At 48.0% G+C, this 14361-nt stretch overlaps 12 protein-coding genes across 12 annotated transcripts; 11 read left to right on the plus strand and 1 right to left on the minus strand.

Moving 5' to 3' along the window:
• Positions 1–337: 337 nt before the first annotated feature.
• Positions 338–943, plus strand: LSM04_002558 (uncharacterized protein; the record flags this gene model as incomplete). The annotated part of the gene is made up of 1 exon (XM_067330269.1): positions 338–943. One exon carries the CDS (start codon positions 338–340, stop codon positions 941–943), a length of 606 nt encoding a protein of 201 aa, XP_067191415.1.
• Positions 944–1450: 507 nt separating this feature from the next.
• Positions 1451–2053, plus strand: LSM04_002606 (uncharacterized protein; the record flags this gene model as incomplete). Its single annotated transcript, XM_067330270.1, has 1 exon — positions 1451–2053. One exon carries the CDS (start codon positions 1451–1453, stop codon positions 2051–2053), a length of 603 nt encoding a protein of 200 aa, XP_067191418.1.
• Positions 2054–2542: 489 nt separating this feature from the next.
• Positions 2543–3151, plus strand: LSM04_006906 (uncharacterized protein; the record flags this gene model as incomplete). Its single annotated transcript, XM_067330272.1, has 1 exon — positions 2543–3151. One exon carries the CDS (start codon positions 2543–2545, stop codon positions 3149–3151), a length of 609 nt encoding a protein of 202 aa, XP_067191506.1.
• A 418-nt stretch (positions 3152–3569) lies between these two features.
• Positions 3570–5195, plus strand: LSM04_003977 (uncharacterized protein; the record flags this gene model as incomplete). Its single annotated transcript, XM_067330273.1, has 2 exons — positions 3570–4101; positions 4495–5195. The coding sequence occupies 2 exons, from the start codon at positions 3570–3572 to the stop codon at positions 5193–5195; spliced, it is 1233 nt and encodes a 410-aa protein (XP_067191448.1).
• A 488-nt stretch (positions 5196–5683) lies between these two features.
• On the plus strand, positions 5684–6292 carry LSM04_008145 (uncharacterized protein; the record flags this gene model as incomplete). The annotated part of the gene is made up of 1 exon (XM_067330274.1): positions 5684–6292. One exon carries the CDS (start codon positions 5684–5686, stop codon positions 6290–6292), a length of 609 nt encoding a protein of 202 aa, XP_067191540.1.
• A 417-nt stretch (positions 6293–6709) lies between these two features.
• On the plus strand, positions 6710–6916 carry LSM04_005158 (uncharacterized protein; the record flags this gene model as incomplete). The annotated part of the gene is made up of 1 exon (XM_067330275.1): positions 6710–6916. The coding sequence occupies one exon, from the start codon at positions 6710–6712 to the stop codon at positions 6914–6916; it is 207 nt and encodes a 68-aa protein (XP_067191472.1).
• Positions 6917–7411: 495 nt separating this feature from the next.
• LSM04_005454 (uncharacterized protein) lies at positions 7412–7936 on the plus strand (the record flags this gene model as incomplete). The annotated part of the gene is made up of 2 exons (XM_067330276.1): positions 7412–7633; positions 7763–7936. The coding sequence occupies 2 exons, from the start codon at positions 7412–7414 to the stop codon at positions 7934–7936; spliced, it is 396 nt and encodes a 131-aa protein (XP_067191479.1).
• Positions 7937–8225: 289 nt separating this feature from the next.
• Positions 8226–10367, plus strand: LSM04_001983 (uncharacterized protein; the record flags this gene model as incomplete). Its single annotated transcript, XM_067330277.1, has 2 exons — positions 8226–9160; positions 9656–10367. The coding sequence occupies 2 exons, from the start codon at positions 8226–8228 to the stop codon at positions 10365–10367; spliced, it is 1647 nt and encodes a 548-aa protein (XP_067191401.1).
• Positions 10368–10435: 68 nt separating this feature from the next.
• On the plus strand, positions 10436–10987 carry LSM04_000422 (uncharacterized protein; the record flags this gene model as incomplete). Its single annotated transcript, XM_067330278.1, has 1 exon — positions 10436–10987. One exon carries the CDS (start codon positions 10436–10438, stop codon positions 10985–10987), a length of 552 nt encoding a protein of 183 aa, XP_067191376.1.
• A 199-nt stretch (positions 10988–11186) lies between these two features.
• Positions 11187–11498, plus strand: LSM04_007645 (uncharacterized protein; the record flags this gene model as incomplete). The annotated part of the gene is made up of 2 exons (XM_067330279.1): positions 11187–11379; positions 11485–11498. 2 exons carry the CDS (start codon positions 11187–11189, stop codon positions 11496–11498), a joined length of 207 nt encoding a protein of 68 aa, XP_067191526.1.
• Positions 11499–12342: 844 nt separating this feature from the next.
• LSM04_004084 (uncharacterized protein) lies at positions 12343–13168 on the minus strand (the record flags this gene model as incomplete). Its single annotated transcript, XM_067330280.1, has 2 exons — positions 12343–12811; positions 13038–13168. 2 exons carry the CDS (start codon positions 13166–13168, stop codon positions 12343–12345), a joined length of 600 nt encoding a protein of 199 aa, XP_067191450.1.
• Positions 13169–13224: 56 nt separating this feature from the next.
• Positions 13225–13577, plus strand: LSM04_000529 (uncharacterized protein; the record flags this gene model as incomplete). The annotated part of the gene is made up of 2 exons (XM_067330281.1): positions 13225–13458; positions 13509–13577. The coding sequence occupies 2 exons, from the start codon at positions 13225–13227 to the stop codon at positions 13575–13577; spliced, it is 303 nt and encodes a 100-aa protein (XP_067191380.1).
• Between the last annotated feature and the right edge of the window lie 784 nt (positions 13578–14361).

A 14361-nucleotide genomic window follows, 5' to 3' on the forward strand; every position in this document is an offset into this window, starting at 1 on the left:
AGCGGTGTGTGAAGAAGCTTCATTCAATATTTATGTGTGTCTACGGTGGCTTCTCTGGCATTATTGAATAAACTGGGGATACCCTTCGAAACCAAAGCTATTACGTATACTGTATTTCATGAGACGCTATTGTCTTTTTTTATTTGACTCTCCCTTTTTTCAATATAGGCACTAACACGAGCGCAATGTTGCATTTCCCTTTGTTTCTGTGTATCCCCATTCACAAACACACACAAACAAACACGTACACCTCGTACCAAAGAACGCTCTTCTTTTCCTTGTCTCATTAAAAGGAACCATCAAGTCAGAAGGAGATTTAGGAAACCACTTCAATAAGATGACAAACATGGGTCCATTCTTCTTTATCATATGTTTTGCACTGCTTGTTTCGCACTCTGTTTCCGCACAGTCGTCGAAGTCGAAACACGTCATGGTGTTCAGCGGCTCCGGATGGGACTCTGTGGTCAAGAGTGACTCCGCTGGACTTCGAGCAGCCCTCATCGCCGATATTGGAGTTCAGCTGGATCGAGCGTACGCCTTTGATACAACTGTAACTGTTGACTCGCTGTCAACATCGTCTGGCAATCTGCGAGCGGAAGTATCTGTCAATCAGACAGTTCTAAAGGATAACGCTGATGCCCGTTTGCAGCATGTGTGGCCACCCGATGAGGCAAATTCCATGATAACTCAAGGCGCGTACAGCACAATGCTGTCCATGTACCCTGGCCCAGACACCGCGTCCCTTGTCAGTGTTCAGGTTCCTGTTGAGGAAAAGAATGGGGAGAAATGTGATGCGCTCTGCATGAGATTACTTGCGATGGGAATTACCATTGCTGTTACCATGGGAGTTTCGTTTGCTATCGTGATTGTGTGGCTGTGTTGTCACTGCCGCTGCAGTAAATCTGAGAGAGAGGTGTTAACTGCTGATAATCCTTTAAAATAAATGTGTTTTGCCGTTTTTGTTTGATATTCATTTGCTATTTTTGATGAAAGAATTCTGCTTTTTATTGTTACTTTTTACCTTGAACACATGCCCATATACCGAACGGCTCGCAGCCATATATCCGTATATCCTATCCATTTCTTTTCTTATTGGCTCTGGAAATATACCGCGTTTGTATTCGTATATACATACATCTATATATTAGTACTGCTCTTTATATCATTCTGGATTTTTTTTCCTTCGTGGGCGTGTTAAAGGTGGTTTGTACTCTACATTACCATCAACCGAATTTATACGTAATGATTTCTTCTTTTTGTTGCTTCTTTTTTCAAATATAGGCACTAAAACGAGCGCAATGTTGCATTTCCCTTTGTTTCTGTGTATCCCCATTCACAAACACACACAAACAAACACGTACACCTCGTACCAAAGAACGCTCTTCTTTTCCTTGTCTCATTAAAAGGAACCATCAAGTCAGAAGGAGATTTAGGAAACCACTTCAATAAGATGACAAACATGGGTCCATTCTTCTTTATCATATGTTTTGCACTGCTTGTTTCTCACTCTGTTTCCGCACAGTCGTCGAAGTCGAAACACGTCATGGTGTTCAGCGGCACCGGATGGGACTCTGTGGTCAAGGGTGACTCCGCTGGACTTCGAGCAGCCCTCATCGCCGATATTGGAGTTCAGCTGGATCGAGCGTACGCCTTTGATACAACTGTAACTGTTGACTCGCTGTCAACATCGTCTGGCAATCTGCGAGCGGAAGTATCTGTCAATCAGACAGTTCTAAAGGATAACGCTGATGCCCGTTTGCAGCATGTGTGGCCACCCGATGAGGCAAATTCCATGATAACTCAAGGCGCGTACAGCACAATGCTGTCCATGTACCCTGGCCCAGACACCGCGTCCCTTGTCAGTGTTCAGGTTCCTGTTGAGGAAAAGAATGAGGAGAAATGTGATGCGCTCTGCATGAGATTACTTGCGATGGGAATTACCATTGCTGCTCTGATGGCGCTCGCTGCCCTGTTGGTTTTTTTGTGGCTGTGTTGTCACTGTTGCCGGCGGAAATCCACTGGAAGTCGTTCCGAGCCTTATCCAAGCGAATAAACAAAGTCTTTTTTGTTTGTTTTTTCTTCTTCAAGCATCTTGCTTTGTTTTTGGGCCTTAACAATCTCCTACCTGGAGCGGGCTCTGTGGAGTGCTTTTTTTTCTTGCCTATTTTATTTTGTTAAACATTTTATAAGTATACTATTGCCGATACGTGTGTAACTGTGGAATATAAACCGCTTTTCTCTCTACACCCAATAAATTATATACTTGTGCTCACTCATTGCTATGAAACCTTATACGCTTGCTTTTAAAGTATACCGCTCTCTGACCCCCCAAAAGTGGGGCAACAGTATTCCTTGCTTTCCGTTTGATGCCCTGAGCTTCCAATCGAATCCTTCCTTTTCTCAGGCATAGAGGGAGTGAGTTGTGTATATTATGTCTTTCTTTTCCTCTCTTTTTGGTTGTTTATATTTCAGAGAAGTATCCTCTTTACTAACACAAGCTAAGGCTCTGTCTCTGTGTGTGTTCACAAACCTTAACAGTAAGATGAGGGGCAGTGTTTTCCTCGGCCTCCTTGTATTGGCGGCACTGCTTGTTTCGCACTCTGTTTCCGCACAGTCGTCGAAGTCGAAACACGTCATGGTGTTCAGCGGCCCTGGATGGGACTCTGTGGTCAAGAGCGACTCCGCTGGACTTCGAGCAGCCCTCATCGCCGATATTGGAGTTCAGCTGGATCGAGCGTACGCCTTTGATACAACTGTAACTGTTGACTCGCTGTCAACGTGTGGCCGTCTTCAGGTTGATGTTACGGTACAGCAAACAGTGCTACAAGGTGTTCCTGAACCGTCACTGCAGCACATATGGACCGCGGAAGAGGTGAACTCATTGATTGAACAGGGCAAATTTGCTACCACGCTGGCAATGTACCCTGGCCCAGACACCGCTGCCCTTGTCAGTGTTCGCATTCCTGGAGAAGGGAAGGAACTTTCCGAGTGCACCGGTGTTTGCAAAGGTATGATCGTTATGGGAGCAGTAATTGTTGGTCTGATGGCTCTCATATTTTTGGTTACTCTGTCATGTGTGTGTTGCTGCATCAAACGCTCAAAGCCTTCGCCAAACGAGCCACACCGTGACTCGATCGATTGGAGACAATAATAACTTATTTCTTTTTTTTCATTATGCACTTGTGTTTTTTTTTCTTTACTTCTATATTATTGGACGGTTTTCTTTTATTTATGTATGTGATATAGGTTTATTTACGCCCCTCTCTTTGGAGATTTGTATATACAATAGTCACTTTTTCCTGGGGGAAATGAAGGAAAATAAGAAATCTTTGATCTTATTTGGGGAAAGTAGGGCGAATGCCATTCTGATAAAAAGGTCCTGCTCCCCTGTGTGAGGTGCACATTCATTTTTTTTCTCTCTCCCTTTATCTCTTACTCTCGAGGGAATTCTGCGTGAGGTTTTCCAGTTGTTCAGGTTGGGGAGAAGGATCCTATTTACCAATACAAGCTAGGGTTCTCTATATATTTATTTATTTATTTATTTATATTTAGAGAACCTTAACAGTAAGATGAGGGGCAGTGTTTTCCTCGGCCTCCTTGTATTGGCGGCACTGCTTGTTTCGCACTCTGTTTCCGCACAGTCAGCAACGTCGAAACACATGATCACTTTCTGTGGCACCGGATGGGACTCTGTGGTCAAGAGTGACTCCGCTGGACTTCGAGCAGCCCTCATCGCCGATATTGGAGTTCAGCTGGATCGAGCGTACGCCTTTGATACAACTGTAACTGTTGACTCGCTGTCAACGTGTGGCCGTCTTCAGGTTGATGTTACGGTACAGCAAACAGTGCTACAAGGTGTTCCTGAACCGTCACTGCAGCACATATGGACCGCGGAAGAGGTGAACTCATTGATTGAACAGGGCAAATTTGCTACCACGCTGGCAATGTACCCTGGCCCAGACACCGCTGCCCGGGGATGCGTTCGCATTCCTGGAGAAGGGAAGGAACTTTCCGAGTGCACCGGTGTTTGCAAAGGTATGATCGTTATGGGAGCAGTAATTGTTGGTCTGATGGCTCTCATATTTTTGGTTACTCTGTCATGTGTGTGTTGCTGCATCAAACGCTCAAAGCCTTCGCTAAAGTATCCACACCGTGACTCGATCGATTGGAGACAATAATAACTTATTTCTTTTTTTTCATTATGCACTTATGTTTTTTTTTCTTTACTTCTATATTATTGGACGGTTTTCTTTTATTTATGTATGTGATATAGGTTTATTTACGCCCCTCTCTTTGGAGATTTGTATATACAATAGTCACTTTTTCCTGGGGGAAATGAAGGAAAATAAGAAATCTTTGATCTTATTTGGGGAAAGTAGGGCGAATGCCATTCTGATAAAAAGGTCCTGCTCCCCTGTGTGAGGTGCACATTCATTTTTTTTCTCTCTCCCTTTATCTCTTACTCTCGAGGGAATTCTGCGTGAGGTTTTCCAGTTGTTCAGGTTGGGGAGAAGGATCCTATTTACCAATACAAGCTAGGGTTCTCTATATATTTATTTATTTATTTATATTTAGAGAACCTTAACAGTAAGATGAGGGGCAGTGTTTTCCTCGGCCTCCTTGTATTGGCGGCACTGCTTGTTTCTCACTCTGTTTCCGCACAGTCGTCGAAGTCGAAACACGTCATGGTGTTCAGCGGCACCGGATGGGACTCTGTGGTCAAGGGTGACTCCGCTGGACTTCGAGCAGCCCTCATCGCCGATATTGGAGTTCAGCTGGATCGAGCGTACGCCTTTGATACAACTGTAACTGTTGACTCGCTGTCAACATCGTCTGGCAATCTGCGAGCGGAAGTATCTGTCAATCAGACAGTTCTAAAGGATAACGCTGATGCCCGTTTGCAGCATGTGTGGCCACCCGATGAGGCAAATTCCATGATAACTCAAGGCGCGTACAGCACAATGCTGTCCATGTACCCTGGCCCAGACACCGCGTCCCTTGTCAGTGTTCAGGTTCCTGTTGAGGAAAAGAATGAGGAGAAATGTGATGCGCTCTGCATGAGATTACTTGCGATGGGAATTACCATTGCTGCTCTGATGGCGCTCGCTGCCCTGTTGGTTTTTTTGTGGCTGTGTTGTCACTGTTGCCGGCGGAAATCCACTGGAAGTCGTTCCGAGCCTTATCCAAGCGAATAAACAAAGTCTTTTTTGTTTGTTTTTTCTTCTTCAAGCATCTTGCTTTGTTTTTGGGCCTTAACAATCTCCTACCTGGAGCGGGCTCTGTGGAGTGCTTTTTTTCTTGCCTATTTTATTTTGTTAAACATTTTATAAGTATACTATTGCCGATACGTGTGTAACTGTGGAATATAAACCGCTTTTCTCTCTACACCCAATAAATTATATACTTGTGCTCACTCATTGCTATGAAACCTTATACGCTTGCTTTTAAAGTATACCGCTCTCTGACCCCCCAAAAGTGGGGCAACAGTATTCCTTGCTTTCCGTTTGATGCCCTGAGCTTCCAATCGAATCCTTCCTTTTCTCAGGCATAGAGGGAGTGAGTTGTGTATATTATGTCTTTCTTTTCCTCTCTTTTTGGTTGTTTATATTTCAGAGAAGTATCCTCTTTACTAACACAAGCTAAGGCTCTGTCTCTGTGTGTGTTCACAAACCTTAACAGTAAGATGAGGGGCAGTGTTTTCCTCGGCCTCCTTGTATTGGCGGCACTGCTTGTTTCGCACTCTGTTTCCGCACAGTCGTCGAAGTCGAAACACGTCATGGTGTTCAGCGGCCCTGGATGGGACTCTGTGGTCAAGAGCGACTCCGCTGGACTTCGAGCAGCCCTCATCGCCGATATTGGAGTTCAGCTGGATCGAGCGTACGCCTTTGATACAACTGTAACTGTTGACTCGCTGTCAACGTGTGGCCGTCTTCAGGTTGATGTTACGGTACAGCAAACAGTGCTACAAGGTGTTCCTGAACCGTCACTGCAGCACATATGGACCGCGGAAGAGGTGAACTCATTGATTGAACAGGGCAAATTTGCTACCACGCTGGCAATGTACCCTGGCCCAGACACCGCTGCCCGGGGATGCGTTCGCATTCCTGGAGAAGGGAAGGAACTTTCCGAGTGCACCGGTGTTTGCAAAGGTATGATCGTTATGGGAGCAGTAATTGTTGGTCTGATGGCTCTCATATTTTTGGTTACTCTGTCATGTGTGTGTTGCTGCATCAAACGCTCAAAGCCTTCGCCAAACGAGCCACACCGTGACTCGATCGATTGGAGACAATAATAACTTATTTCTTTTTTTTCATTATGCACTTATGTTTTTTTTTCTTTACTTCTATATTATTGGACGGTTTTCTTTTATTTATGTATGTGATATAGGTTTATTTACGCCCCTCTCTTTGGAGATTTGTATATACAATAGTCACTTTTTCTTGGGGGAAATGAAGGAAAATAAGAAATCTTTGATCTTATTTGGGGAAAGTAGGGCGAATGCCATTCTGATAAAAAGGTCCTGCTCCCCTGTGTGAGGTGCACATTCATTTTTTTCTCTCTCCCTTTATCTCTTACTCTCGAGGGAATTCTGCGTGAGGTTTTCCAGTTGTTCAGGTTGGGGAGAAGGATCCTATTTACCAATACAAGCTAGGGTTCTCTATATATTTATTTATTTATTTATTTATATTTAGAGAACCTTAACAGTAAGATGAGGGGCAGTGTTTTCCTCGGCCTCCTTGTATTGGCGGCACTGCTTGTTTCGCACTCTGTTTCCGCACAGTCAGCAACGTCGAAACACATGATCACTTTCTGTGGCACCGGATGGGACTCTGTGGTCAAGAGTGACTCCGCTGGACTTCGAGCAGCCCTCATCGCCGATATTGGAGTTCAGCTACCGGTGTTTGCAAAGGTATGATCGTTATGGGAGCAGTCATTGGATTTTTAATGATAATTATACTTATTATCTCTTTATCATATGTGTGCTGCGGCTGTGGGGCAAATAAAGCAACAATGCAATTTGGCAAAAGTGATTCCAACGAAAAACATGTTTGAGGCACCCGGGCAATCAAGAGTCGATGATGTAGATTCATTGACTGTCTTGTTTTTACAGAATCAATGGGGTAGATACATTGCTGGTCTTATTTTTTTAAATATCATCTTTATACTTTTAATATGGAGAAGAAGCAAGTGAGTGTTTTTCTGTTTTTTTTTATGATTTGTTTTTTTTTTTTTTTTTACAGGAGCTTGTGAAGAGAATATATATTCCAATTTTTGGTCTATGCCAGCTAGGCGATGTTTATGTGTATTCTTCTTCCCCTTTGGGTTTAGTTGTAGTCAAAGAGCCTCGGTTCGTCACGAATAGAAAGGATTTAACATTTTGTTCTTTCTTTTAAGGATAAGATTTGCAAGCATGGCTTTGATCCCGTACTTCATCCCTAAGTGGAAAGAGCTAGGGAAGCGATTGGAAGGTCATGTACGCCTAAATGGACCCAATAAGGTGTGTTTTGCTGTAGCGAACGGGAATTCGGTAGTGCATTGCGAAGCCCACGCCACATTTTCGGACGATGAACTTTTTGTATTGGGGGGCGGCGGAACTTGGAAACTTTGGCTGGATTCTTCCTTCGTTAATCGGGTGACTGATATACAGACTCCCTGACTGGCCTGCTTTTGAGGCTCAGTATTTATTCCGTCTTTTTTCCGCTATTAAGAATGTCGGCTGGGAGCAAGGTGTGCTTGCGGCCCAGCGGGATGAGTTCAACAGAACTTGTGCCCAAGCATGGAGAATTTCCAGCAGAACATGGCTTTGGCACAGCAGAAGTTGGCCGAGGACAACCTTAGTATTTCCACATGGGCTGCGGCCGTTGCTGCGCAGGAGCAACTCATTGCCCAGCGCACCGTGGAGCTACAGAATCAAACTGTAGCCTTCGAAGCTTAAGTGCAGAGAGCTAATCAGGATATAGAGCGTAGAAATCAAGAATCTCTGGCCCGGGAACAGGCATCATTGAGGTCACAGCCTGCTGGTACCAAACGCGCTCACGACGTTTCTCACATCCAGCCCAAAAAAGTGGATCCGATGGTGGGCATGCCATTTCCCGAACGGGCAGCATCACATCCTCGCTCCACGGAATCCAGTGAGATTCCAAAGGGTCCTTGGGCCACCAAAATACCACCAGCCAATGGAGTGGAGAGTCAAAGACCACCCTCCACCACGTGGCGGAGGGCCCATGGATGAGAACTGCACAGACGTCGCGGATGACGACTGGGTCGACGTCGAGGTCGGCAGGGTGGAGACAGAATTTAGAAATTTTGATGTGTCCACTTGGATTCCCCGTTTACACAATGGGGAAATATACGCCATGAAAGTTACTCTGCGACGGGAGTTTGATTATTGCATACAAACTTCCCTGCAGGTAAAGGAAGCCTTCGAGGTCATTTATGACTGGATGCTGTTAGTTCAAGGGACGGCTAACCCGCCACCGTCTATGATCGCTATCGGCGAAAAAGCCTTGAACAACTTTCGCACAGCTTTATTATTTGGCAAAAACCCGTCTCTTTCGAAGGCACGTCTGCGATCGCGACTTCAAATGACGCCGCTGTTTTCGCAAAGGACACACAACCTTTGGTCGACAGGGAGCGAGGAAACAAAACACGTTCGCTGCCTGCGTTTCGAAACTTTCGGCCACACCGCAGCGACGCGTAACGTCCGCTTGCCGGATTACAATGGCCCACGTTTCAAGAATAACAATAAACCGCGGTACTCAAAAAACGTTCGAGGGGCGGCCACCCGTCAGCGAAGGCGGGTCGGGGTCGCTCCAATTCACAACATTCCGGTCAATCAATGCCAGCGACTCACACAACCACGACTGCATCCTGTCATGCAGGTGGCTTCCCGCAATCGGCGGCCCGACGGAACTACATTATCCATCAACGACGCTCGCTTATGGGACAGCGAGTCGCCAACGTCACCCATTTGGGAAAAGTATTTGCGAACAGCGAACGCCATTGCGAGGGAGATGTGGGCGCCGTCGACGTGGCAGCAACGACTATCGGTGGCAGGGCAGTTTGTAACGTTCTGCCGAGCTCACAGGAAACGCATGAACAAGGAGAGTGCTGCCGCATTCGTTGCCTCGAAGCAAGTGGCCCCGTCGACAGGGTTACAGTATGCCAGGATGCTAAGAGCCATGATAAACATGGATAGAACGCCGATGGACATGATAATAATGGGGTTGCAGAAGATGGCTGCCCGCACAGAAATAAAACAAGCTCGGCCGTTATCGAAGCAGGAGATGGACATGATCATTCGGGCTCGTACAGATTGAAAGGAGCAAACAGTGTTCCGACTAGTGTGGATCACAGCGAGTCGATGCTCCGAGATCGCCGCACTGACGAAGAAGAATTTCCACCGTACCGAGGACGGCTCTGTGATTCTGGATTGGGCGGCAGCTCCGAAGACAGCAAAAATCGATCCCCACCGGGTGTCCCGTTTTGCCAAGACACAGGGCAAGGACGAATTTGCTCTCATACAACTTTTGAGCAAGTTGCGTCAAGACGAAGACCTCAAGACGTCGACGACCCGCAACATGGAACGGATTCTGACCCCATATGGGGGCCATCGCTCATTCTATCAGGCGCAGTAAATTGATGCACGCGTCAGAGCTGCTCGCGGCTCAAGTTATGGATCCGCACGTGATCGCCCAACTCGCAAAACACGTGGAACCTTTCGATCTCCCACAGAATACGGCCCGTTATCTGGGACGCCACACAGCCTTGCTCACGAAGGCGTCCGACTTGGTATCTATGATGCGATTGGGGATTTCCACGGCAGTTTCGAACCTCGGATTCGCCCGGAAGAACAAAAACTGGAGGGAGACCGTAGTACTATCACACGGCGTTGCCAGTTAATCCGCACTGCTGCAGCAGAGGAAGAAACCCTTATTCCTCTTCAACAGGTTCAAGTGGCGGTACTTTATATCGGATGGATTCCCTCCCGTTTGACAAATGATTTCTCACGGCGTTTTCAACACATTTGCTCCTTACTTGGCCTACAACCACGCTCGCATCCGAGAGAAAGTTCACGCGCCATTTCCGTGGCAGACGCGGCTCTGCTGCGCGACGCGGGACTGATAACGGCCGCCTCCTCTTTAAAAACGGGCTCGTGGGATGTGCTGTTTTCCGCCATTGAAGAGAAACTCACGGGAAAACGACGCCGATGGATGGCGTGGCCTCGCGAGAAAAATAAATACGGCCCTTATAAGGCGGAGGTGCCATTGGAACATATTTCACGTTATTTGCCTGCGGTTTTGGAGGAGGCCGCGCCTTGTTTGGCTTTAAAGGAATCATTTTTTCAAGTGGAATGGCCCCTCTGAAACTAGGAGGGTCTTTTTTTCTTTGCCGCGACGCGGATAATTCTATTGTGGAATTAACTCGTTTACCCATGGGGTATAAGGTGAGCCCTGAGATTTTGCAAACCGTTACCTCAGTTATTGCCGGTTTGCCGGAGGTCGTTAGACCCGCTTGGGCGGCACCGCGCGAATTACGTTTGGACGTTTGGATTGATAACATTTGTATCTCAGGTGCCTTACGGGATGTCATTCAATGGGAGCATCAGATAAAACACTGGGCGGAAGAATGTCAAGCTACCATTGGTGAGGTTGACTCGGGTGCTCATTCGTATACTTTCTTGGGGTTTGATTTCGATCACAAATCGCGCTCCGTCGCTCTGAGCAAGAAATGTGTGGGCAAGTTACGGGCTATCCGTCCACTCAGGATGTGGACCGTAGCCGAAATGGAGGTCGCGGTATCCCTTTTCCTTTATGCGGCGGCCATACTGGGAATTCGTCTGACGACTTATTTCTTTTTTGTTGAAGGCGGAGCGGCGGAGTTTGTTTGCTTTAAACCGCGGACCGCTTTCGGTATCCTCACAGGCCCATCTTCCACGGCCAGTCGCACGGGAAAGGCGCGCTTTATTGCGAACGCTGCTACATGATAAAAGGCGCCTGGTCGCAAAAACTGCCAACGTTACTGCTACTCTGATTACGGACGCTTCCCTTCGTGGATGGGGAGCTATCTTGTTTTTGCGTTCAGGCGAGGTCAAGATTGCCGGCGGCCCATGGAAGACGCGGCCCACTTTGATAAAGCAGGCAGAGGCCAGAGTAGTACTACTGGGTCCTATAGCCTTTTTGGCAATGATGCCCCCGCATTTACAGGTTTTCGTTGACAACACATCGTTACAGCACTCCGCACAGAAGGGACATGCCGAATCGTACGCTTTAGCTTGGGAACTGGATCAGATTTTGCGAATACTGGACTCCCGTGGAGTGCAGGCGTCGTTTGATTACGTGAAACCACGCGAAAACCCAGCAGATGGCTTGTCACGCGGTGCTTTTTTTTCGGCAGCTGACAACTTGACAAATGTGGCTCAACTTGCGAAAGGAAGCGGAGTTGTCTAAAGAGGTAGGGACCTTGGAATCTGCCACTTCGTAGGTCCTGCTGGGTGATTCTTCGGCGGTACAGAAAATTTTGTTTATTTAATGCTTTGCTTTTATTGTCTCGTTTATGGTACGTTGGTTGTGGGGAATGATTTCGGAATTCATAGAGTATTTGTTTTGTCCTAATTTCTTCTATCTATTTGTTTGCCAAGCTTGACCGGATTAGGAGGCATATCCCAAACCAGAAAGATGGGGAAAAAAAAAAAAAAAAAACCACAAGAAGGGGGGGGAACCTAACCCTTCCTTAATGAACTAGAATTATTTCCCACTAAACCAACGAAGGAAAGGGAAAAAAAAAAAAAAAAAAAAAAAAAAAAAAAAAAAAAAAAAAAAAAAAAAAAAAATTGTTTAAAAAATTTAAAAAAAATAAAAAAAATTTTTTTTAAAAAAGGGTAAAAAAACGGGAAGAGAAACAGAAACCCACCCGGGAGGCAAGAGGAAGGAAATATAATTATAATAAAAAAGAAGGGGGGGGGAAGGGGAACCAAACAAACCCCACCAAAAACCAAAAAAAAAAACAAACCAAAAAAAAAAAAAAAAACAAAAAAAAAAGGAGAAAAGCCCTTTAAACCCCCCCCCCCCCCCCCCCCCCCCCCCCCCCCCCCCTTCCCTCCACCCCCCCCCCCCCCCCCCCCCCCCCCCCCCCCCAAACCCCCCAAACCCGCCAACCACCCATAGAGGGGGGGAAAAAAAAAAATAAAAAAAACAAAACCAACGAATCCGAACGCGCCCTTCCTTTTTGCATGATGTTCGTTAACCGTTGCGCTGCCAACGCGAACGCCCGATGGCCCTGCCAAATGCATTTTAAAACCCCGTAATGTCAGATCAACGGCCCGTGCCTTTGCTTGCGAAATCATGCAGGGCCGGGCGCTTCCAAGCCCCGCCCGCGGCCAAAACACGAACCACAACCAATAAAGCAGCAAATTAGCACAGGGGAAGCTGTTGTAGAGGCCGCCCGCTTCGGCCGCAGAACCGCCACCCAACCAAAGTCATGACAGGCGGCGGCGGCGACGCCACCGGGCCGGCACAACCCAAAACACCGGAACAACCCGCCACCTACAACAGTTAGCTTGTGTGCAAAAATGCGCCCCGACACCACCGAAAAGAGACCCGATAGCGCACAGCAGCGGCAAACGCACGGCACTCGCCAAACCGAAAATTCCCCCGGAGTGCGGGCCCGGCCAAAGAGGGAAGCGTTCTTGTGGGGGAAGGTGCTCGTGTGGTAATTGCCGTTTTCTGTGCGTGGCAGTCCTCGTTGTAAGGCGGTTCTCTTCTTTAGGGGGTTCCCCTTGCACGCCGCGCACCCCATCGCCAGTGTCCAGCTACAATCCTGGAGGGACGTGGGGCGCGCGTTGCATGTTCAAGACGAGGTTTTCTCGGATGCCCTTGACCCACGGTTGTGTGTGTGCTGCCCACGGCTCGGGCGCAATGACGCGAGAAGGATTTCGGGAATGTAAGGGAAGGAAGGGGTTGCGCCATCGCCCTCCTTCCAAGACGGCGGTGGGGTCACATCTTCTCCCGTCGCCGCCCCGTCTTTTCCGCCAAGACGCCAGCGATGTCGAGGCCACAGCGTCGTCTGCTTCATCACCGTCGCGGGGAAAAAAGTAAAGGATGAAACCCGACAACGAGCCCCACGACGAGCGGCTCGCGCCTCGTGCAGACTGGTTGTCGGGTTTCATCCTTTCCCCTCTCCTTCTCACCTCCTTTCTATCTCTCAAGTTCAAAGTCCCTGAGCATGATATTTCAGGCCTCAAGGTTCAGCGCCTCGGGACGTAAAGTGCCCCTCGAGCCCCGCCGAAGCGAAGCATGCCGCTCATGCCAGCCCATGCATGTTCTCTCGTTTGGAGAGGGACGCAAAAAGTGGTTGTGTTTTTGTGTTGGTGTGTTGCTGTGTGACGTGCATGTTTGGAGTGCATGCCGCGCCGCAACTGTCGTCGGACAGGAATTTCGACCAGGCCAACGCGATTGCGTTCGGAGTGCGATCCCGTTCAGGATGAGCCTCCAGGCGTGCTTGTATAGGTGCCCCACGCTGCCGTGAGCCTTCGCGTTTGGAATGCCCTTCCCCCGAATGCAAGAGTTGAACGCTGAGCGTGAGCCGTGCAAAACAGGACGGGATGCGAGTTTGCGTGGAAGAGAGGAAAGAAAGGAGGCACGGTGTGTGAGGGGAAGAAGTGTGGCATGTCAGTCCCGTGCCTGTGTTGGGTGGCTTGGCGCAAAGAGGTCCGAGAATCACGTTGTGGTCAATGCAAATGCCTCGATGGTTCACATCACATTCCCAAAAACACACAGTGATAGAGAGAGAAAGAGAAAGTGGCGGGGAGGCACGGCACACCAACCATAACAGCCGCACACGCCAACTGCAGCCCAATCAACAACAACAGAAATAAACAAGGAGAAGTGCAAACACACCACAGAGTCAGAGTAGAATCAAACTACAAACATGGCTCCATGCTCTCTTCGCCCAGCCCCTCACCATCGCTTCGCCAGATTGCAACTCACAACAGAGGGAATCCCAACAGTGCACTCATGTGCGGCCCCAATCACACAACAACGCAAAGGAACCGCACCTTCACTCCAGCCCCTCAAACACGCGGCAGGAGATATCGCCACACCGACAGTTAGCGCACCGCAAACACATCAGCGTCCAGCAGAAACACACCAACCACCGAGAATCCGCAGCGGCGCGGTCCAGCAACACAGAGTTTCCATCTCACCCACATGCCCATGCCAGAGAGGCACTAAGGCATACACTAAAACCCTACACTGAGCCACACACCTGCAGAGAGGAACAGAAAACACAAGAGCAACGGAAAAAAGAAAAACAGGATATCAACGGCACACAATAACACACCAATCACAGCTGACACTCCCA

The sequence above is a fragment of the Trypanosoma melophagium genome (genome assembly GCF_022059095.1).
Source record: "Trypanosoma melophagium isolate St. Kilda chromosome Unknown ctg23segment0, whole genome shotgun sequence".
Lineage (NCBI taxonomy): Eukaryota > Euglenozoa > Kinetoplastea > Trypanosomatida > Trypanosomatidae > Trypanosoma > Trypanosoma melophagium.